Source organism: Notamacropus eugenii, chromosome 4, assembly GCF_028372415.1.
Source record: "Notamacropus eugenii isolate mMacEug1 chromosome 4, mMacEug1.pri_v2, whole genome shotgun sequence".
NCBI classification, from domain to species: domain Eukaryota; kingdom Metazoa; phylum Chordata; class Mammalia; order Diprotodontia; family Macropodidae; genus Notamacropus; species Notamacropus eugenii.
Window position 1 is genome coordinate 94,907,058 of NC_092875.1, and position 24,780 is coordinate 94,931,837.

Sequence of the window (24,780 nt, forward strand, 5' to 3'; positions counted from 1 at the left end):
TAGCTTTGGAATAAACTTTGCATTTAAAAGATAACTGTCAAACCCAGAATTATGCTTGCTTGCTAGAAATATATGAAGTGATAGTAACACTTAACTACGCTAAAAACTATACTAAGAGGTAGCATTGACATTGCACTTTAAGGTGTGTAATTTCCATATATTATTTCTATTGATTCTCACAACAATCCTGGGAGGTAGGTGTTATTATCATCACCTCCTTTATACTGAAGAGGAAACTGAGGCAGCAGAGATTAAATGACTTGCCCCAGGGTCACACAGCTAGTAAGTATCTGAAGCAAAATGTGAACTCTTGGGTCTTCCTGAATCCAAGTCTAGCATTCTGGTTACTATCCCATTTAGCTACTGATTTCACACTTTGATATAATGAAGCTGTTTCTTCTGATAAGCCTCACTAGAGATCAATACACTGACCATTTGCCTCAAGTAACCTGAAACCAAGAGTTGGGAATAGCAGTGACCAAATTGCCAAACATACTTCCAGTCCAGCTTCCCCAGTCATCACTGAGGAGGGACTCACCTGCCTCGTCCCCATCAGCAACAACTGCTAGATGAACACCAAGAGGTAGATCAGCTGAGGAGCCCTGTGAGTGGCAGCATTGCTTCTCCTCACTCTCACCCCCAGACCACCAGTTCCACATCCAGTCCAAGCCTCTGGTTGAGTAAATTCTGAGGACAAGGAAGCAGCTATGCTTACCCAGTGCCACTCAAAAGGCAAGCAAGCTCGCCTAGCTGAAGCAGCAAGCCCCCCTGAGCGAGAAGAAAAGAAGGTAGCATGGGCCTAGCAAGTCAGACTGGTGCCATGACCATGTCTACCATCTCCCCTCAGACCCCCAATGGAAAAAGACCAGGGCCTTGAACCTGAGAGCTTAGCGAACTGCAACCTTTCCAGCCCAGTGCCCACAGCCATCATCCAAGAAACCAACTGGAGATGCAATCTGGCCACTGTTCCTGCAGGTGCTAAAGTCGCATCTAGCAAAGACCCAGAAAAGAGAATTCCTATCACCAAAGTCCTTGGCACCATCAAATGGTTCAACATCACAAACTGATATAGTTTTATCAGTAGAGATTACGTTAAAGAAGAGGTATGACCATCTCCTCTGCTGCTGCACCTTACGGCCCATGAGACACTCCTATCTGAACTGTAGTTGAAACCTTCCATATGTGTTGTCTCCCCCATTAGAATGTGAGCCTCGAGACCAGGGACTGTCCTATTTTCCCCGGGTATTCCCAGCACTTAGCACAGCTCATATACAGTAAGGACTTAATAAATGGCTCTTTAAAGGGAGGGGCAGAGAGCTGCTTTCTAGTTCAACCTCTAACTGGGACCTCTCTTAGCCAACAAATAGAGTCTTGGTCTCAAAGGCCCCTGGATTTTTTCCATGTTCCCCAACTCTCTTGGATTAGCTGGTCTCTTCTACCTGAGAGAAGAAACCCACCTCTGTAGAAAGGACTCCTCGAAAGAACCCAGGGACAGCTATTAGGATCATAGATTCAGAGCTGAATAGGGTCTTAAGAGGATGTCAAGTCCAATCTCCTCATTTTATTGATGAGCAAACTGCAGCCCAGGGGATTGATGACTTTCCTAAGAATCTCATAGCCAGTAAGCATATGAGGAAGGATATGACTCTAAGGACTCTGTCCATTGTGCCAATTTGCTACCAAAGAAAGATTCCAAGCATCACTTCTTCATACCCTAACTGGATGTCTCATCTACCACTGAAAGAGTCTGGTGGTGACCACTTGCAAATTTGAAGAACATTTGTGGGGCAGCTGCCAGGTCACCTCAAGGACCCTCCTCTACTGCTGCTATGAGGGAAGGGTTTAGGAGCTGGAAAAATCAATTGAGAAAATCCTAGTGACTAAGGTTCTTCTGGATGATAGGAAGAAAGTTAGCCCCTGATAGAGAGAGCATCTTATTGCCCTGAACCTTAACTAGCACTCTTAAAAATTATATTTTATTTTTCCCCAGTTACATAGAAAGACAATTTTTAATATTCACTCTTTTAAAAATGTGATTCCAAATTTTTTCTTTCCTTACCTTACCTCCCTTCTCCCTGACACAGGAAGCAATTTAATATAGGTCATACATGTTCAATCATCTAGCAATCACTTTCATGAAGTAATGGTGCCCCCTTTCCCTTGAACTCTATCTAGTTCTTCCCGCCTCCTTGTGGTCACTGTTCTGTACTATGATCAATTTTTTTGACAACTTCAAGTAAGACACTGGACTCATTCTCACACTAAGACAAGATGACAATGACTCCCTTCTTACCTCTATATTTCTGAAGGTGGAAATTTCCACATAGCCAGGTCTTCCCTCCATAAGAAGGAACAAGCGCTTCTGTGTCATAGCTATTTTCCCCACTCCAAAGTTCGTTTTGACTGAGCTTGACAGTTTGTAGACACATTCATTTTTATCTAGGTGCTCAATGACCTCAGGTGGAAGATTGACTTCTTGGGCCTCTGCTTCTGTCTCTTTCCAGTAGTTGTAAAAATCTCTGAAAGTTTCAGGGTCAATTTGCTTCTGGTGCCCTTAATTTCAAAGAGAAATTACTCCTAAAATTAGAACCATCATGACATTCTATAAAACCCCAAACTTCCATGTAAGCTCACCAAAACAAGATAATGCTCCAGTCAATCTAGTTCTATGAAAATGATATCTCTAAATGTTCTAGGCCAGGTAGTTAACATGCATCTTCAAGTCAGTAGTTCTGTGAGAACGACATCACTCTGTGTTGTAGGTAAGGGCCTCAAATGGCCAGTAGAGTTCATGTACTCTCAAGTTAGTAATTCTATAAGAATGCCATTGACAAATGTTGTAGGCCAAGTCCTTAGTTTGAGTCTACAGACTTTTAATTAGGTCTGGTTCATTCAATATGAAAATGATATCTCTAAATATTTTAGACCAGTGGGTTCTTCACCTGGGGTCCACAGACGTGACAGATTTCGGGAGAGAGGAAGTCTGTGAAGTTGGATGAGAAAAAAATAACATTTTTAATTTCAGTATAATTGGTTTGTTTTGTATTCTATGTATTTTGTTTTATGCATTCAAAACTCTTATTCTGAGGAGTCCATAGGCTTCACCAGATTGCCAAAGGGATCCATGATGATAAAAAAAAAAAAAAAAGGTTACAAATCCCTAATTCTCTGCTCTAGGCTCTAGTGGAGAACTGAGGTAGCCTGTGCACAGAGATGGAAAAAGCAGTAAGATTAAATTACTAGCTCCAATTTCTACGCTGGATGGAAAAGCTCTATGGAAAAACTAATGGGTGATGATGGTAGTAAGGAGATGGTTTTTCTTTTGTGCATCTCCTGCGTACTTGATATATATGATGGGCTTGAAGATTTCACCCCAGAATCTACTACCCAGTCTGAAGGCAGTACCAGTTATGTTTCGTGTTACCAAACCAGTTAGGAAACATAATGTCTCAGCCTCTTATAAACCATACCAAGCACAACCGCTGCCATTGGTACCTAAGCCCTTGCCCCAGGACCTACTTCCTCACTTTCACTATCACTAGATCTGAGGGGAAGGGACTCTTACCTTGGCCCCCTCAGAAATAGAGTTTGGGGGCAACATTTCTTGACACCAAGTGCCAAGGCAGGTGGAATCTCTAGCCTGGTTTTAGAAGCTGTCTGACCTTAGAACTTATTGCCATGTATGAAAGCAATATCTACTCTCTCCTAAATTACCAAAATTACTGAGAAAACACCACCTTCATCTTCCATCACCTCTGAGCACACAGATATGGGGGTCAATTAGAAGCTGAATTCATGTTTCACTTGTGGGATCTGGATGTGTTTCATGGCCTATGTTCTTTGGATGAGGCAATGGAACTAGCCCCAAGGGTAAGTTCATTCAGGACCTGATCACCAGAAGCAGAATGTACAAGGAACTCAGCCAAGAGTAATGTGACTGCCTAGGGAAGTCACCAACCAACTTATATTTTAAAAGATTTATATAGCCAGGTGTGGCAGGACATATCTGTAATCTCTACTATCAGAGGTAGCTAAGAGTGGTAGATCTCTTAAGCTTGGAAATTCTAAGCTGCAAAAGGTTAGGATGACTAGAAGTCCAAACTAGCTTTGTTATCAATATGGTAAACCCCTGGGAATGAGGAGCTCTCATGCTACTTAAGGCTGAACTGGACCCATGCTGAAAGGGAACAGATCAAAGCTTTTGTGCTGATCAGTGGTGGTACTAGCTCATTAAGCAGCCCCTGCATTTGTATTCTGAGCAAAAAAGGAACACCAAATATGAAGACAAAACAAGACAAAACATTTAAGTAAAAAGATATATACAGAGGATGAAGTCAAGTACAGATAAAAGGATAAATTTTAAAATGTGGAATAATCCTACAAGAATAATGCTAAAGTATAGAATAAGCTGAGGTTGACTAGGAAAGCTCCAGATAACAAAATGCTGGGGTTTTTCTTGCTTTATCTTGGAGAAGAAGGGAATCTAAGTAGAGATAAGATGATTGCTCAGGGCTGAGGGGATGATAACTGATGACAAACAGCAGAGCTGCTCAGCTCGTATTTTACTTGTTTTCTGTGCCAAAGGAGAAAAAAAACACCACATACCCCACCCCCCAAAAAAAATAGATAAGGAGTTGATACACAAGAAAATTGAGAAGAGAGTAAGGAACCACCCAGCTGTCCCTGATGAGAGTAATTCATCCAGCCATGATATGCTACACTAAAGGGGGCTAAAAGAATTGGCAGGTATGAATGCTGAGTCACTAAACAAGTGAACATAGAGAGGAGGAAAGGAATCCTAGGACTGAAGAACTGCAAATATTGCCAATTTTAGTAATAATAAGAGATTGGAGCTCTGACTTTGATGCTTGGTCAAAATCTAAAATAGATTACTAAAGGGATGGTTAATAAAAATCTAGGAAAGGAAACAGTAATTACAAATAGCTGATGTGACTTCCTTGAGAAAGTCATGCAATAAAAAACTTGCAAAGACTTTGGTCAACATAATGACAAATTATGATTCCAGAGGATTTGTGATTAAACATGACACCCACCTAAATAAAGAGAGGTGACAGACTCAGAATGCAAAAGGAAGAAGAGCTATTTTTTTTGACACAGCTATTACAAGAAATTTGTTTTTCTTGACTATACATGTTTGTAATGGGTTTTGATTTCCTACTTTCTTAATGGTGGGAGAGGAGAAAGTGGTAGGGAGATAATTTGAAGCTAAAAATAAAATAAAACTTAATAAAGGACAAGTCACAACAGACTAACTTTATTACCCTTTTTGGTTTGTATTTCAAATATTGGAAGATCAAGGAAATTCTGCAGATCTTAGTAAAGCATATGACCAAGTCTTTCATGGTATGCTTTTGAAAAAGCTGGGGGGAAATGGGTTAGATGGATGTAGAATGGGTTGAATGGCCAGGCCCAGTGAGAAATTATTGGTGCAATGTCAAGTTGGAAGAATCTTCAGTAAAGTGCTCCAGAATCTGTGCAGAATTGTGCTGTTTAACAATTTTATCAATGATTTAGAAAAAAAGCAAAGACAATGTCCTTATCAGATTTGCAGATAATAGCAATCTAGGGAAAATAGCTAACACATTGGATGACAGGGTCCTGGATTCAACAAGTTTTTATCGATAGAATAGAACACTGGGCCAATTCTAAAAACTTCAAAGTTTGATGAAGTAAGTATAAGGGTTTATAATAGTGTTCAAAAAATTCCAATGAACCAACATGCATTTATGAAGTATCTGCTATGTTCCAGGCATTGTTCTAGAAACTGGAGATATACAGACCAAAACCAAAGAGCTCCTTCTCATAAGGAGTCTACAAGCTGGACTATAGTGTATGTAGGGTATGAAGGGGAGAAATATATAAGGCTGGAAAGGTAGATTGAAGCCATCTGATCCTAGAGGCAATAGGGTGTTACTGGAGTTTATGTAGTAGAGAGCCAACATAGTCAAATCTATACTTCAGGGAAATCATTCTGGCAGCTGTGGGGAGGATGGATAGGAAAGGGGTAAGCCAAGGCAAGAAAATATAATGTTAATGGTGGGGGTAGGGGGTAGGAAAAGTTGAAGATCTTCCCCATCCATAATAGGTCTTGTTAATTTCTAATGAACTGGGTCACAAGGATCGTGCCCTCCAGCTCTGAAAAGCGTATATATATTGTGAGGTGGGATTTTACTTTGGGGTTTATTTTTTGGAGGAAGGTTGGTATGCCAGATGAGATTCCAGGTAGCCCCTAAGGAGGTCCCCAGCTTTGAAAACCCAGATGTTGGTGTTTTTCTCTCTGGTAACTATGTATGTATTGTCTATGGTCAGACAATTGGAAGCCCTGTCTGTTGGTCTTTCTGCTTGTAATTTCTGTCTATATTCTCTCTCAAGTTCAGGGTGCTGACTTTTCCCCCTGAACTAAGTGAATGATATATGTGCTTGATTAAAGTAGATTAATAAAGTTGCTTTTCTTTTAGAAAAGCAGATCTAAGAACCTTTACAGCAGGCCCTCCTGTGAATGTCGGGGTCCTTGCTGTTAGAGAAGACCAGAGAGTTAAGGAATTAACTAAGTTAAGGAATCAGGTCAGAAGAGTATTTCAGTAGTCAAGGCAACAGATGACATGGGCCTGAACAAGGACAGTGACCAAGTGAATAAAGAGAAAGAGGAGGATGAAAAAGATGTAGATGAAGAAAAAAAAAGATTTGGTAATTGACTTGATACATGGGACCAGAAAAAGTGAAAAGGTTGTGAACATGGGTGACTAGAAGGATAGTAACAGAAATAGGGAAGTTTGAAAGAGGAGTGAGTATTGAGGGAAAGATAATGAGTTGTTATGGACATACTAAGTTTGAAATGTTTCTGAGACATTCAGTTAAAAATGCCTAATGGGCAGTTGGTGATGTGGGATGAGAGTTCAAAAAACAGATCAGAGCTGGATGCATAGCCCTAGTAGCTATATGTGGAATCAGAAGAACTGAGTTTAAGTCTTGGCTCTGCAATTTACTACCTGTGTGAGCTTAGGGAAATCAACTAAATAATCTGGGACTGTTTCCTCAACCATACAAAAAGGAATTCGACCAAATGGAAATTCCTTCCATTCCTAAAATCTATGATTCTACAAATTTTGGAAAGAGCAGTTTCAGTGAGTGATGACTGCCAGAAGTCAGATTGCAAAGAGTTGGGGACGTGTGTCTAGATAGCATTCTGAATGAAAATATACAGAAGTTTTAGGGGAAGTTTAGTATGACCTAAAAGTGTGACAAAATAGAAAGTCAATACAATCTTAGTCTACACTGAGAGGCAGAGCAGTCAAAAATAAGGAGGTAACAGTACCATTTGTACTCTGCTTGAGTCAGACTCGACCTGAAGTACTAAGTTCAGTTCTGGGTACCACATTTGAGGAAACACATTAATAAACTGATGAATACTGAAAGAAGGCAACCAGGATGGTAAAGAGCTGTGAGTTTATAACATATGAGGACTGAATGAATGGTTGGGAACGTTTAGCCTGGAAGGAGAAAACTCAGGGTGAACATGATGGCTATCTATGCATCTGAGGTGCTATCATATATAAGAGCAATTAGGCTTATACAGAACAAATGGCAGAACTAGGGAGGATGGGTGAAGATTACGGACAGGAAAATTTAATGAGAGTAGGAAAAACTTCCTAATGATTACAATTATCCAGAAGTGGAATGGTCTACATCCGCAAGTAGTAGGTCCTTCCTTCCATATCAACCAACTTGAGGTCTCCAAGCTAAGACTAGATGACCCCTTATTGGCTAAGATATAGAGGGAGATTCTTTTTTTCAGGTATGGGTTGTATTAGATGGCTGCTGAAGTATCTTCCAAAACTGAGATTCTGTGATTCTGTACTAACCAACTTAGACACCTAACTTTATCCCTTTGCTGACTTCAACCCTTCCCCACCTCCCACCCTGAGTTTCCAAATATTCAGAGAGAAAGCAAGATAATGGCACTTCCCTGCACAAAGGTTATCATAGGACAGTGGAATTGGTGGCCTCAGCCCAAGTGGTACTTGCTCAATCCTATGACTAGAAAATGAACCTGTTCCTTCTCCAATTCAGGTAATTCAGATCTTCCAACTGCTCAGGCAAAACTTCCTTTTCCTCCCACTACTCTGCTCTCTCATGCATAGCTAGATCAACTATGAGCTGCAGTCTCAGCTCTCCTCTGACTTTTTTTGTGTGTGCCAAAACTCTGTTAAACTCCCTTTCATCTTGTATATCATTTTACTTTCTTTTGCTTAAGGTCACTCTCTCTCTTGTTTATCAAAGAAAAAGGTTCACCTGATTCACAACCTTTTTCTTTACTCCAACCCCTGGGTCATACCTGGGGATTTCAATAAAACTCATGCTGAACATCCTTTAAACACCCTGGCCTTCAACTCATCAACTTTCTCACTTTCCATGACCTATAAACTCAGATCTACTTCAGCGAACTCAAAAGGCTGGTCATGTTTAGGTATTCCTATTAAACATCACTTCCCTGATCCTTAACTCTGAAATTCCCTTCTGAATCATAACCTCTTGGTTTTCCAACTGTCCCTCTTCTTCATTCCTCCTAAAGTCATTTTTCATCCTCACTGTGACCTTCAGTTGTTCACCTCCTTGTTCTCTTAGTCTATCACTTTTTTTACTTACCTCTTTTGAAACCCTGTAGCTGATTAGCTCAATTACTACTCCTCCTCTTCCTCCTACCACACACACACACACACACACACACACACACACACACACACACACACACACACACACACACACACACACACACACACACACACACACTTCTCTACCCTTGATTCCCATATCCTATCATTGGTCTTGGCTTGCCAAACCCTAAATGACATCCTCCTTCTCCACTCTTGCACTTATGCTGCTAAAGGAGGTCACAAAAAATCTCCTGATGGGGTCAGCTATAAATTCAGGTGCTTGTCTCAACCAGGACTTCTCACTGCTGCAGAATGATCCTTTTCTTCTTTCCAGCATGACTATCACATTCCCTAAAGCAACTGTCCCAAACCTTATTCTCTTTCCTCAAATCCTTTGCCAATCCTGTCCACTTTCCTTCTAGTAGAGGCCCTCACCTCCTACTTTATGAAGGAAATAGAGGCCACCCTTTATGAGTCTCCTCTCCACACCATTGAACACTCCACATACCATCTCCCCATTCTCTCCTCTCCACAGATGAGGGGCCCTTATTGCCAACACCAAGCCCTTTATTAATAACCTTGATCCCATTCCCTTCCATCCTTTTCTTCTGATTGCTCTTCTGATAATTTCCTCTAATTCATATTCAATCTCTTCCTAGCTAACTCCTTTGTTGCTGCCTATAAACATATCCAAGTCACCTTCATTCTTCAAAAATCTTCACTTGATGGTATACTGATTCAACCGTTCCGTAGAAATTTGGAACTATGCCCAAAGGGCTATAAAATTATGCCCTTTCACCAAGCAGAAAATCACTACTAGGTCTATATACCAAAGAAATAAAAAAAAAAGGAGATGGACCTATATGTACAAAAATATTTATAGCAGCTCTTTTAGTGGTGACAAAGAATTGGAAATTAAGGGGATGTCTATCGATTGGGGAATGGCTAAATAAGATGCTGTATATGATTGTGATGGAACACTATTGTGCTAAAGAAATTACGAGCAAGATGTTCTCAGAAAAACCTGTAAAGGTTTACACAAACTGGTGCAAAGTAAAATGAGCACAACCAAGAGGACACTGTATACAGTAACAGCAATATTGTAGGATGATCAACTGTGAATGACTTAGCTATTTTCAGCAATACAATGATCTAAGACAATTCTAAAGGACTTATGATAAAAAATGCTGTCTGTCTCTAGAGAAAGAACTGATGGATTCTGAATACAGATTGAAGCATACTTTTTCTTTATTTTTGTCTGCATTTTCTTTTACAACATGACTAATGTGGAAATAAGTTTTACATGACTGTACATGTATAACCTATATCAAAATGTTTGCCTTCTCATTAGGGGTGGGGAAGGAAGGAGAGAATTTAGAACTCAAAAATTTTACAAAACAGATGTTAAAAATTGTTTTTATAAGTAATTGGAGGAAAATAAAATACTAAAAAAAATTTAAATCTTCACTGCACCCTGCCCTATCTACTAGCTATACTTAGATCTCTTTTCCTTAACTAAATCCTTGAAAAAAAATCATCTACACTCACTTCCTCTATTTCTTCTTCTCACAACCCACTTCCAATATCACCACTCTACTTACTTTCTTAAAAGTTAGTAATAATAATCTTTTAACAGTTAAATCTAATTATCTTTTAATATTCTCTACTCTCCTTGACTTCTTGACAGCTTTTAACTACTCCCCCTCCTCATTCAGCTTTGGTGACACTGCTCTCTCTTGATCCTCTTTCCGTATATCTGACCACTTCTTATTCACTTCTGTTTGTTCATTCTCTGTCTCCTGTCTAAGAAACTGTATATCCCCAAACCTTATTCTCAGGGCTCTTCTCTTTTCTCTAAGGCATACTATCTACTGTTATGTGATCGAATATCACCTCTATACAAATCTCTGTGCAGCATCTCTATAAATATATAAGATATATACTCACAGGTGTGTATGTCCATTGTGTGTGTATATATGTTTATGTATTCAGTCCTCATCTGTTTCAGATTTCCAGTTTCCTATTTCTCCACTGCCTTCACTACCACCTCCATTCTAATATCCAGTCTTTTCTGTCTACCAATTCCTTCCGTGCTCCTGTAAACATGCCCACATCTCCCCCAGCATTAAAAAAAAATCACTTGATCTAACCATAACTATCATATATCTATCCTCCCCTTCCTGTCTAAACTCCTTAAGAAAGCCATCTACACTAGGTTCCTCTCACTCTTCTACAATCTGCACACTCTTGCTTCCAACCTCATCATTCAACCAAAACTGCTCCTTCAAAAGATACCAACGATCTCTTAGTTGCCTGATCTAATGACTTTTTCTTGTTTCATTCCTCTTGACATCTCTGTAACCTTTGACACCACTGAGCACCTACTTCTCCTGGATCCTCTCTCTTCTGTCACTACTTTCCCTTGCTTCTCTTTCCTCAACGATATCCCCCTTCTCAATCTCTTTTACTGGCTCTTCATCCATGTTATTCCCACTAATTCCTCACTTTCACTCATTCACACATCCAATCCACTGCCAAATCTTGTCATTTCTTGTTTCCCATTATGTCTCATATATCTCTCTCCCCTTTTCTCCACGCACAAACAGCCAGCAGCACTCTAGCTCAAACCCTTCTCTTCTGTCTTCTGGACTATGGCAATAGCCTCAAGTCTCTCCTCAATCTGATGCAACCCAGTCACACATTGCATAACAAGTGCTTAAGTTCATGTGGTACCTCATAGTTTATAAAGTGCTTCATAAAGTGCTTTCCTCTCAACAGCTCTGTGAGGCAGGTAGTGAAATACCCTCATTTAACAGAAGGTTGAGTGACTAGCCCATAATCATGTAGCTACAAACTATCTAAAGTGAGATTCAAACCCAGACCTCCAGACTCTAAGAGCATCACTTGATCTACTATGACATATCACCTCTTGCACAACACACTCAAATGTATTTTATTCAGTCAATTCTACTACGTCTATTCGTTTTCTATTAAAAAAAAAAACCTCAGAGAATCATAAACTCTTAGAGCTGGAAAGGATGCTGGAATGCATCTCTTCTTTTACCAAGGACAAAACTGAAGCCCCAGAAAGCTGAAATGACTGGCTCACAGTCACTGGCCAGTCAGCTACAGAGCTAAGATGACATCCCATGTTGAAGCAAGAAGGCTTGCGAAAGACCACTGATCTTTCACTCCATAAACCCGGATGTGAGACTCAGCTCCAACATCTACTCAAGATGTGAACTTCGGGAAGTCATTTAACTTCTCTAAGGTTAGTTTCCACAGCTATGAAATAGGAATAATAAAGTTTTCATCACCTATCTCAAAGAGTTAAGCCAAGGAAAGGACTTTGCATTTTTTTCTTTTTTAAAAAAAATTAAATTTATTTATTTATTTTTAGTTTTCAACAGACCCACAAGATTTTAAGTTCCAAAATTTCTCCCCATCTCTCCCTTTCACCCACCCCAAGACAACATGCAGTCTGATTAACACTTCCCCCAATCTGCCCTCCCTTCTATCACACCCCTCCTTCTCTTATCCCCATCCCCTCTGTTTTCTTGTAGGGCAAAATAGATTTCTATACCCCACTGCCTGTATATCTTATTTCCCAGTTGCATGTAAAAACAACTTTCAACATTCATTTTAAAAACTTTGAGTTCCAACTTCTCTCCCTTCTCTCCCCACCCATCCCCACTGAGAAGGCGAGCAATTCAGTATAGGCTATACATGTGTAGTTATGGAATACACCTCCATAAGAGTCATGCTGTGAAAGACTGACTATATTTCCTTCCTTCCTATCCTGCCTCCCATTTATTCTAGTCTCTCTTTTGACGCTGTCTTTCCTCAAAATTGCTTATTTCTAATTACCCCCTGCTCCTTTTTTGCTCTCTCTTCTATCATCCCCCATCCCCCTCTTATCCCCTTCCCCACTACCTTCCTGTAGTGTAAGACAGATTAGGAAAGGACACTGCAAAAAGACCCTATCAACACAAGCTATTATTAACTGCCTCCATACAGAATGTAGCTAATAATCAGGTCCATTTTGGTCTAAGTCTACTAAACATAGAAGCCCAATCTAAGCTTTTTTAACTGTAGAAATGAGACGCAATGGTGATTTATGAATAAGAACTGGATAATCTACAGTCTTTTTACTTTGTGAGTCAGTTTTTAGGTGTTTTTCATTTGAGTCTGGTAGTTTTTCATTCATTCATTCATTACCTTCTGGTGGCCAAAAGGTGGCACTGTAGTCTCTTCTACACATGCTCTCCAGCTTAGCAAGAACAAAGAACCGAGATTTTAGGACCACACTGGTGAACTAGAGCTAGAACCAGAGGTGTGCTGGACAAAGAACACAGATCTTAGGACCACACTGGAGAATGAGAGGTAGAACAAGGGTGTGCTAATGGATGGTCACACTTGTAAGTTTAATCTGCATTATTAACATCTTCTCCATCACTTTCGTAAGTCTTGACAATCAACAAAACAAAAAATCAAGCCCTGGATTTGTAGCCTTTGTTGATATCATGTGTAAATGCTCAAAATGAAAATTTAGCAATTGGGTTAGCCAGTATGAGCTGGCTCCCATACACCACTATCTAGAACCAACCAACCTCAATGGCCTTCACTGACAGAAGAGGAAACTATACACCTGAGAGGTTAAATACCAGTTTAAGGTCACCAAAGCAGTAAGTCCAAGAGCCAGGATTTGAACTCTGATTCAAATTCTTGATTTAAAATCCAGCAACTTTACCACTACACCTTTCACATAAAATAAACGAGCATTGATATTATCACAGGAACCTTTCTGACAGCTGATACATGCAGAGAACTTCCCCCCTCTTATGTAGACTTCTATATCACCTGAGATTTGCCACTTATGGTCATAATCCAATATGATCATGTAAAATTTCTTCTCCCTTATGCAGATTACCATATCATCTGAGGTCTCTTAGGGTCATAATCCAGTAGGACTTTGTAAAATAATGACAAAAATGTAAACGTGACCAAATTTCAGATGTGTTTCCATAGGGTATGAAAACAATTTAATGAATTCCACACCTACAGCTAAAGTGTTAGGTGTGGGAAGTGGGATATTTCCTGGGTTAGAATGAAAGGGATCAGAGAAATTCAGCCATGTGAGGGTGGAGAAAGTCAAAGAAAAAGGAGATATAGTCAGAGGCCAAAGGACTAATAAGGAGACCCAGCCAGCAAATCTCAAGCTCATAGTTCAAGCAAAAAAAAGAGGAAAGGAGAAAGGGAGGTAGGAAGGGAGAGAGAGAAGGAAAGAGAAAAAAAGTGAGGGCAGAAAAATGTTAGTATATGTTCAAAGGGTCAGCCTGCCTAATGCAAGTCACATGTATTACAGACTAAAAAAGTCAAATTTTCTGTTGGAAAGAAGAAATGGCACTTATATATCAATGACCATAGTACTATTTAGCTAATAGTGTTAAGCTACCCATGTTACCAGATATATAGTCCATCCTTACAAGAATATGCGTGATGCCATTCACAACTAAAAATAGGAAACATCTTCACCCTAGCCCATCCTGGCCATTTCTCTTTTCTGAATGAATGAATTCACTACTGGCTCTGCTACTCATCTGAGCGACCGAGGTCCCATTGCTATCGCCCTACTTTGTGTATCTCTGCTTTCCAATGAGACTATAAGCTCCACAAAGGTAGGAATTAGGTTTAAATACTTTTTTTGTAAATGTAATAATGATTGTTGCTGTTGATTAGTCATGTCTAACTCTTCAGGACCCCATTCGGGGTTTTCTTGCAAAGGTATTGGAGTGGTTTGTCATTTCCTTCTCCAGCTCCAGGAACTAAGGCAAATAGGGTAAAGTGACTTGCCCAGGGTCACATGGCTAGTAAGCGTCTGAAGCCAGATTTGAACTCAGGAAAACGAGTCTCCTTGACTCCAGGCCTGGCACTCTATCCACTGTGCCACTCAGCTGCCCAATAATAATGATTAACGACTGAATTTCTATAGTACTTTAAGATACATAAAGTGTTTAACATTTATTATCTCCTTTGATTCTCACCATAATCTTGTGAGGTAGACACTATTAATATCTTCACCTGACAGAAGAGGAAACTGAGGCTCAGAAAAGTTGAGTGACTTGCCCAGGGTCTGAGAGTAAGTTTCTGAGGCAGATTTTAAATTCAGGAGTTCTTGACTTCAAATCCAGTGTTCTATCCACTAAGTTATGCTGTCTCTTACACCACCCTGTCCTGGTCCCATCCCCTCTTACCTCTTAAGACACATATGTAGCTTCTAACACACAATTCTAATCTTGTATTAGGTGTTCAAAAAATACTTACTGAAGTCAACCATGCTCAGACTAATAATGGGAGAGAACTAATGAGAAGTGTATTAGAATTTATTCTGTCATTCCTTTCTCATCAGGCTAATCAAGACTAATAAAGAGTTCCAGCGTATTGTGAGGAAAGTATTTTGTGAACTGAAAAGCACTTTGTAAATACAAGCTATTATTATTATTACTTAATAGATATTTCTGTCCACGTTACACCAAACATGCACACATAGGCCAGCCTGCCTTTAAGAGCATTATATCAATAGAAAAACAAATAAAATTATCATATTTCCCTTTCATATTATACTTCAGTCACTGGATTCAGATGACTCTGGAGGAGAAGTGAGGCTGGTGACCTTGTACACCCCTCCCTCACTCAAAACAAAGTCAAGTGCAAGTCATGTCACCTCTTCTCTGATGGCATGGTCTTCGGCAACGAAGGATGAACACACACACATACCTCAATACTACAAAAACTGTTCATGAAACATCTGCTATGAGTCACTACACCTAATGAGATGGTGGTGACTTTCAGGGGAACCATAAGGGCACCCAGGAGTGATTTCCCTTCCCTATTCCACTTTAAAATTCTCTTTCTATTACTCCCTAACCCTGAGATTTAGGATTTAGGAACCAAGGTAAGTAGATACAACCTATTTCTTAAATCTCCAGAGTGCTGATGATTCCAACAATAGAAAGGACTGAATGCACACACATTACTGAATAACCTCTAAATAAGGTACAATTTAATAGGCATCATCCCACCCATACGATGTTTATATTGAGAGAACCATAATATACTTTCCTCTTACCGACAGTCAATGCCTCAAACAACCGGTGTATAATTTTGATATCCTTCACAATTCCTGATTCCTGGACTCTCTTCACAAAATCATCCAGATGCATATGTTTCTTTGGTAACTCAAAGTTTTTCACGTGGTCATCTATCTTGGTGACTTCTCTTGGTTTTTCCATTATTTCACTAATGAGTCTTTTGAGCTCAGGCTGCCATTCAGCTTGGGAACGCTCAGAAGAAGACATTGACTCCACCAGTCTATTTACAAGATCAGCAGGAAAAATACTTATGTCCGTTCTGTACAGACTCTGAAAATCTGAAAGTGCACCCAGGAGTTTCCCTTGCATTAAATTAATGAGTCCTCGAAGGTAGAAATACCTTGCCAGCAGCACAGAGTTATCAGATGGTGGGAAATTGATAGCCTTACTCAGAAGGCTGATAAAATCAGCAAAATAGGAATGAACACACTGACTCACCAGCGGAAAATGAATTTCTGGTATCTTGAATGTGTACACTGATTTGGAGGTCAGCTTTGGAACTGGAAGCCAACAACAACAACAACAACAACAAAAATACGGTTAAAAGTAAGAAAATTGTTGACATATGCCCTCAAAGTCATAGTTATTTGTTCATCATGACCTTTAGGTGAAATATTTGTATACTCTGGAAATCATGTCTATATGCCCCAATGTTACAAAAAATCCAAAAGCTGCAGAACCTGAAAATGGAGTGAGTTAATAATCTAGCATACATTGAACCAACCTCTGAGCATATTCCTAGACCTCATACTGGAAGTGTCTCAGAATCTGTTTTAATCAATTAATCAATGTTTATTAAGCACTCTTGTGCCTGGTATTGTGCTAGGCATTGGATTTTTTAACTCAGATTTTTTTCTTTTTCATTATAAATCTGACAAACATCAAACATGAACATTTAAGTATGCAAAAGGCAGGTAAAAGGGAACATATATGAAATTGTGAACTTCTATCATAGTTTCTTAAGTATATGTTAAATTGAAAACAATAGTAACAAAACTGCGCTGCTTATCTATGTCCCTTCTAAACTTCCCTCCTTCTGTTCTCTTCTGTGTATATTTTTTATATTTCATCGACACTTGTCTATTTTCCTTTTTTATTACTGCATCACTATCAACTCTTCACCCCAGGCAAAGAATTTCAATATAAACTCTTCTCATATTGTTCTGGATATAAGTCAATCAGTATTCAGATCTCTCCAAGGGCTCCATCCCATCCACTCATGAAATCAGGGATTCAAAATGGAACTGGAACTCTCCCTCTACTAATTCCCAAATTAGAGATAAAAAAGTATCTTCTCAAGCACTCTGAAGTCCCCACCATGGGGGCTTCTGGTGACCAAAAACTAGCCCAACAGATATTCAACTTGCCATGGCAGTTCCAACAGGGGTGAGTGTCCCAGCTCTTTTTGATACTTAGAAGGACCTCAGAAGCTCTAAAAAAAGCTGATGTTGCAGAACGACAGGTTATAGTTGACCCTGGACTAGTTTACAAACAGTTGGTCTTACACTGGCATATGATTTGTTGCAGCTCAGAGAGAAAATGTGTCAAGGGTCAAACTGTCGATTTATATTTTAGTGTAATTTATATATTCCAAGGGCTCTTTGGAAACTTCAGGATGACATTATGAGCTAAATTATTTTTACAAATTCAACGATTTCACATAAACATCCATTATATCATCCAGTTAGATTATTTTTAAAAATATTTATCTACAAAGACTAGGATTACATTTCTGAATTATAAAAAGTTGAGGGAAAGGAATGACACAGATAAAATACTTTATCACCTGTATTATTGCTTTTACAACTATTCACAGTTTCTATTTTCCGAAGTGATGAATTCCTTGGGGGTAATTCAGGTATTTTTACGTCTTGTAGATTTGGCATGCTCATTACCATTCGTCTCTTAGCCATGTGCTGAGGGGAAAATTTTCGAGAAGCCATTTTTTCAATCGTTGGTCTTCTTGGGCTTACAAGCATAATACTCATTCTGAAAAGACAAACAAACCTTAAGAAACCATATTCTACAGATGTTGCAATATACTGAAGAATATGATTTCCCCAAAGGCCAATATGAATGGCAATATAACAAGCAGAAAAGTAGAAATTAGGGCTGTTAATGAAATGGCAAGACATACTATATAATTAAAGAGTTGATCAGTAACCATTTATTAAGTACCTACTATGTACAGTGTGCCAGACCATTATGACTAACATCTAAAACTTAACCTGCATCCAAAAAAAAAATCCAGAAACTTAGCAGTGGTTGATATCTTTAGCTTCAGAGTAGTCTTAAGGAAGGGATTCTTAATAATATTTGTGTTATAAATCCCCTTGGCTGTCTAGTGAAGCCTGTGTATCCTCTCTTAGAATAATGTTTTTACATGTATAAAATAAAAATACATAGAGTGATTAAGGAAATTAATTGAATTGAATTAAAAGTCATCAAAATATTTTGTAAAAAACAATTTCATGGATCCTAGAATAAGAAGATATTCTAAACAAATCCAATTTAAGATATTTTGAGCTTAATATTTCAGCAGACTCTCACCAAACATGCAGTTTAACAGTTCAAGCATGATTATGTGTTTGTTCTGGGGAAATTCTAAAAAGGATTATTATGAGAAATGGTTTGTGAAAATAAAATTGGGTGATTTCAAAGAACATGGTTTCACCAAGAACAGGCTAAGCTGAACTATCCTAATTTTTAGTTGTTGACAGAATTGCTAAACTAATAGATGAAAGGAATACTATGGCTACAATATCACCAGATTTCAGCAAAGCTTTTGATAAAGTATCTCATATTATTCCTCTGGAGAAAATGGGGAAAGGCAGATTAGATGACAATACACTTACATGAACTCAGAGCTGGGTGAATGACCAGACTCAAAGAGTAGCCATTAATGGTTCAGTGACAACATGGCAGGAGATCTACAGTAGAGTTCCCCAGGGATCAGGGTCTGGTCTTATGCTATTTACCAGTGACTTAAGTAAGAGCTTAGATGCCACTCTAATCAAATTTGTCGATAACACACATCTGGAAGGGACGGCTAACACAACAGATAAAGGTCAAGACACAAAAGAGTCTTGACAGGCTAGAGCAGGGGTCAGCAAGCACCTGTTCTCACCCACAAACTAAAAATAGCTATTACATTTTAAAATAAAGTCAATTGCATTAAAAAATGTAAAAAAAAAAAAAACTGTTCTCAGTTCATGGACTTTACAACACCAGATCAATAGCCAGCCATAATGTGCTGACCGCCTAGGCTAGAGAACACCGGGCTGAATTGAATAAAAATATAGAGATAAATGTAAAATTTCATGTTTGGATACAAAGACAATCTACAAGTACAAAACTGGGAATGGGGAGGGGAGTGAGGAGAGAATGAAATCATTCTGAAAAATATTGGAAGGTTTTAGTGGACTGAAAGTTCAAAGAGTTGGCAGCGTAATGTCAACTCCAATTATTATTAATGCAGTCTAGGGCTGTGTTAAGAAAGTCACAGCTCCCAGGAATAAAAAGGTGACAGTCTCACTGTACTTTGCCACATCAGACCGCATCTAGAGTACTGTGTTCAGTTTAGGGAGTTTAAGAAGGATACTGATAAGCTCCCCAGAGGAGGAGTGACCAGGACCATCCAGAGTCTTGAGTCTATGACACATGAGGGCTGGTTGAAGGAAATGAGTAGAAGACAAGACTTAGGGGAGACATGATAACTGTCTTCAATTATCTCAAAGGCTGTCAAGTTGAGGGGAGATTAGAAGGGTTCTATTTGGCCCCAGAGAATAGAACTGACCACTCTAGGCTTGATGCTGTCATAACTGTAATAATGAGATCTGTCCCAAGCAGAATGGACCACCCTAAGAAATGGTAGGTTCCTCTTCTAGGAGGGCTTTATGAGGAGATTAGGTGGCCACTGTAGGAGGACCTAGGTGACACAGTTGATAAGAGTGCTGGTTGGGAGTCTGGAAGACCTGAGTTCAAATTCAACCCCAGGTACCTCCTAATTGTGTGACCCTGGGCAAGTCACTGTATCTGTCTCAGTTTGCTCAACTGTGAAAAAGGATAGTAACAGAAGCTACCTTCTAGGGTTATAAGAATCAAATGAGATATCTGTAAAGTGCTTAGCACAATGTCTGGTACATAGTAGGCATTTAATAAAGGTTTCTTTTCTCTCTCCCTTCTTCACTTGTCTGATATGTCACAGGAGAGATTCTTTTTGTGTGTGAGTGCTACTGAGATAAACTTCCAACTCTTAAATTCTGTGATTCTGTGATGTATACAGGAAAGACTAAGTGGATAAAGAATGCCTATTGTTAGAAGGACCACTCATCCATCAGTATAGCTAAACATATGTGTGTTCGCCCTTTGTTGCCAAAGAAGACCATGCCATCAGAGAAAATACACATACACACATACACACACACACACACACACACACACACACACACACATCTTGGAACAGATATTGCAAATGAACAATGTGAGCCAAGGACTGAGCAGAAGGAAGAAAACAGGCAATAGTCTTTGGTAAATTAAAAAGTTCCTTCAACGATCCAAAGGGTCTCCCTGAAACAAAAGTCAATCTTTATAATACCAATATTCTTCTGGTGATGTCTTGGGCAATAAATCATGGAACATTACAGTCTCTGAAGAAATGGAGCTAAGGGGGTTTTGGAGAAGTTGTGGTAAGTCTAATAGACTCTACAATATTATAAATGAAGAATGATGCAGGACAAGAAATATAAAAGTTGTCATCAGAGAAATATATGACTGGCAAAACCAAAAGAAAAAACATGATTGAGAGAGGACCAATGGACAGACAGCCTGTGTATTCCTTGGGTGCCCACAAAATGTCAAGAGAATAACAGGAGTTTCCTTACTAATTTGGGTGGGCCTTCCATGGAGGATTTATGGGAAGGTGGGGAGGAAGTCCCATAAGACAGAGAGATGGTATCTACAAGTCACAATTGCTCTGTTGGAAGGAGTGCTCACAATGATAAGATCACAAACACATCACAGCATCAGGAGAGAAGGGCAACACTTCCATTAAAGTAAGAAATAGATGATATACATATTTTACTATGTATATGAGAGGCAATTTTTGACACACACACAATATGGTACTAGGATTCAGAAGACCTAGACTCAAATCCTGGGCTTGCCATGTACCAAATGTACTACACTGATCATGCTGCAAGTCTCATCTGCAAAACAGAATGCCATCTGCCCAGCCCACCTCAAAGGGTGGTTGTAAGGATCAAATGGATCTATGATCTCACAGATTTGGGAGAGCATTCCAGTGACTGAGCTCACAGTCTTCATATGTCTGCCCATATGTATAACTCTTGTCCATGTGTTTCCTGAAATTCACAATAGGAAGTTTACCCCTTGTGCTGAGAATTTCCTGGTTTCTTTCTGCCACTGACAAGGTACCAGAAGAGTATATCAACTTGATCTATAGCCAGATAAAGAGTCCATCTTCTCTTCCACCTTTATTTTTTTATAAGCATCAAACAAGACAGTATTTGTAAATCATTTAGCACACTGCATGTCACATAATAGGTGCTTCTTAGAGCTTGTTTCTTTCTTTCCTCCCCATCCTATATTTCTTGGATGACATATCTTACTCCACTTCTATGTTTCTCATTGGTTCTAGACAGCTCACACACATAATATACCTCTCCACTGTCTTCTGTGGGAGATTAATTTTTAAAATTTTAATATTTTGTTATTTTAAACCTGACAAGTACCAACAAATGTCAACTCATACACAGAAAAGAAAAAGGATTGCATGTGAAACCACAAATGAATGCATTTTTCAATTTGAGTTTGTTATATTTCATATCTTGCTGCCATATAGGAATATGGGAATAAATTTCATATAGGAATAATATTGTTTATATTAAAAAGATGGGTCTATGTGTTCACAGGAAGCTTGCGGTTACTAAAAGATCCTGCAACTTCTAGTAAGACAATCTAGCCTACTCTCTTCCTCCTGTTCAACTCCAGGAACAGCTTGTTGTCTATCTGTACTCTCTGTACCAGATGTACAAACTGACTAGCCACTCTTCATGCACTTTTTCTTTCACTAGCCACATCAAACTCCTCTGATAGTTAGAAATCTTTTCCAAGAGGCTCTGTAATGTTCTAGAAGATGCTGTAACCAACACAATGTCATCCAAAAGTATCCAGAATAACTTTTTTGACTTGGACTCTGAGTTGGATCTCCTCTATCACAATGGTGAACACCTTTAGCAAACATACATATCTCTGATTTATGTCTTTCTGATGTTTATGAGCAAAGGCTGTTGAATAGGGTTATATCTGTTATTATGTCTTTCAAGGAATTCTGGATGCTTTTGATATATAGATGGGAAACACATTATTGGAAAGGTACCTTTAAGATGTCTTTTTCATCTATGTTCATAATCAAGAAAAAATAAGAACATTAGAATCTTATATTCTCTACATTTTTGAAGCAAAAATCAAGTCAACAGGTCAAATAAATAAATATTTATTGAGACCTACTATGTACCAGGTACTGTACTAAGCACTGAGGATACAAAGAAAAGCCAAAAATAATCCCTGTGAGCTCTCAAGGGGCTCATGGTCTAACAGAGGATACAACATGCAAACAATGACGTACAAAAAAAATTATCTATATGGGATAAATTAGATCATCTCAGGGGGAAGGCACTAAAATTGACTGACTGATGACTGGCAAAGGCCTTATCTTGAAAGGTAGCCACAGAAGCCAGGAGGCAGCCATGAGGAAAGAGTGTTCCAAGCATGGAGGGAAAGCCCATGAAAATGAACAAAGCCTAGAGATAGTGTTACCATGTTTGAGGAACAGCAAGGAAGACTATATCACTAGATTGCAGAGTATGTACTTTAAGGGCAGGGAATGTCTTTCTTTTTATTGTATCTGTATTTCCAGTATCTAGCACAGAGCCTGGCATGTAGTAAAAACTTAATAAATGCTTTGTTGATTGACTGATATGAAAGATGCAAGCTATAAGAAAACCAGAAAGGTAGGAAAAGGCTAGGTTATGAAGGGCTTCAAAGGCCAAACAGATGATTTTTAATATCATTTTATTTTTTCCCCAATTACATGTTGAGACAATTTTTAACATTCATTTTTACAATATTATGAGTTCCAAATTTTTCTCCCTCCCTCTTCTCTCTTTCTAAAATGGTAGACAATATGATATAGGTTATATAAGTGCTACCATGTAAAACATATTTCCATATTAGTCACAGTTGTGAAAGAAGAAACAGATTTGAAGGAAAAAAACACAAAAAGGAATAAAGTAAGTGGAAAAAAAAACTGGCTTCGATCTGCTTCCAGACTCTATCAGTTCTTTATCTGGATGTGGATAGTATTTTCCTTCATGAGTTGTTTATACTACTCTTGGATCATATTGTTGCTGAGAAGAGTTGAGTCATTCATAGTTGATCACCACACAATGTTGCTGACACTGTGTACTACGTTTTCCTGGTTCTGCTCATTTCACTTTGCATCAGTTCATATGAATCTTTGCAGCTTTTTCTGAAATCTACCTATTCATAATTTCTTATTACACAATAGTATTCCATTACATTCATGTACTATAGCTTGTTTAGTCATTCCCCATTCAGTCATTCAGCACAATAGTATTCCATTACATTCACATACCATAGCTTGATCAGCCATTCCCCAACTGATGGGTATCCCCTCAATTTCCAATATTTTGCCACCGTAAAAAGGGCTGCTATAAATATTTTTGCACATGTAAGTCCTTTTCCCTTTTTTTATGATTTCTGTGGAATACAGACCTAGTAGTGGTATTGTTGGATCAAAGGGTTTGCACAATTTGGTTGTCCTTTGGGCATTCATAGTTCCAAATTGCTCTTCAGAATGATTAGATCAGTTCACAACTTGACCAACAATGCATTAGTGTCCCAATTTTCCCACATCCTTTCCAACATTTATCATTTTCCTTTTTGGCCATATTAGTCAATCTGATAGGTGTGAGGTGGCTCCTCAGAGTCGTTTTAATTCGCATTTCTCTAATCAAAAGTGATTTAGAGCACTTCATCATTTACCTAAAGATAGCTTTGATTTCTTCATCTGAAAACTGCCTTTTTCATATCCTTTGACCATTTATCACATGACTTGTATTCTTATAAATTTGACTCAGTTCTCTTTATATTTGAGAATGAGGCATTTTTAGAGACACTTGATGCAAACTTTGCTTCCCAGCTTTCTGCTTTCCTTCTAATTCTGGTTACATTGGTTTTGTTTATGCAAAAGCCTTTTAATTTAATATAACCAAAATTAATTTTGTAATGCCCTCTATCTCTTGTTTGGTAATAAACCTATAACTCACTTAACTTCTTTAAGAATTTGGATGCTATACCACTTTATGCATATATGTTTACTATTAATGTTACTACATTATCTATGGTACTTTTTAGCAAAATATAGTTTCCTTCCTTAACTCTTTTAATTAGGTCTATTTTTGCTTTTGCTTTGTCTGAGATCAGGATTGCTACCCCTGCTTTTTTTTTTAACTTCAACTGAAGTGTAATAGATTCTGCTCCATCTCCTTATCTTTTCTCTGTGTGTCTCTCTGCTTCAAGCATGTTTCTTGTAAAGAACATATTGTAGAATTCTGGTTTTTGATCCATTCTGCTATCCACTTCTATTTTGTGGGAGAGTTCATCCCATTCACATTCACAGTTATGATTATTAACCATGTATTTTCCTCCATCACATTTTTCCTCCTGTTTGCCCTCTCTCTCCTTTCACCCTTCTTCCCTCCTCAGCAGTGGTCTGCTTCTGTCTACTGTCACCCTCAATCTGTCCTCCCTTCTGTCAATCCCTTCTTCTCTCCCCCCCTTTACTTAATCTCCTCCCTTCCTACTCTCCTGTCAGGTAAGAGAGATTTCTATATTCAACTGATTGTATA

At 38.7% G+C, this 24,780-nt stretch overlaps 1 protein-coding gene across 5 annotated transcripts in view; it reads right to left on the bottom strand.

Annotated features, from left to right (window-relative positions):
* Window positions 1-24,780, bottom strand: part of DENND3 (DENN domain containing 3) — a 113,543-nt gene that overhangs the window by 28,873 nt on the left and 59,890 nt on the right. For all 5 annotated transcript variants that reach the window (XM_072602955.1, XM_072602956.1, XM_072602952.1 and 2 more), the window contains 3 exons: window positions 17,613-17,815; window positions 15,805-16,326; window positions 2,294-2,553 (listed from right to left, as the gene is read on the bottom strand). In XM_072602955.1, coding sequence (XP_072459056.1) covers window positions 2,294-2,553; window positions 15,805-16,326; window positions 17,613-17,815 — 985 coding nt within the window. The remainder of the gene's footprint in view (window positions 1-2,293; window positions 2,554-15,804; window positions 16,327-17,612; window positions 17,816-24,780) is intronic.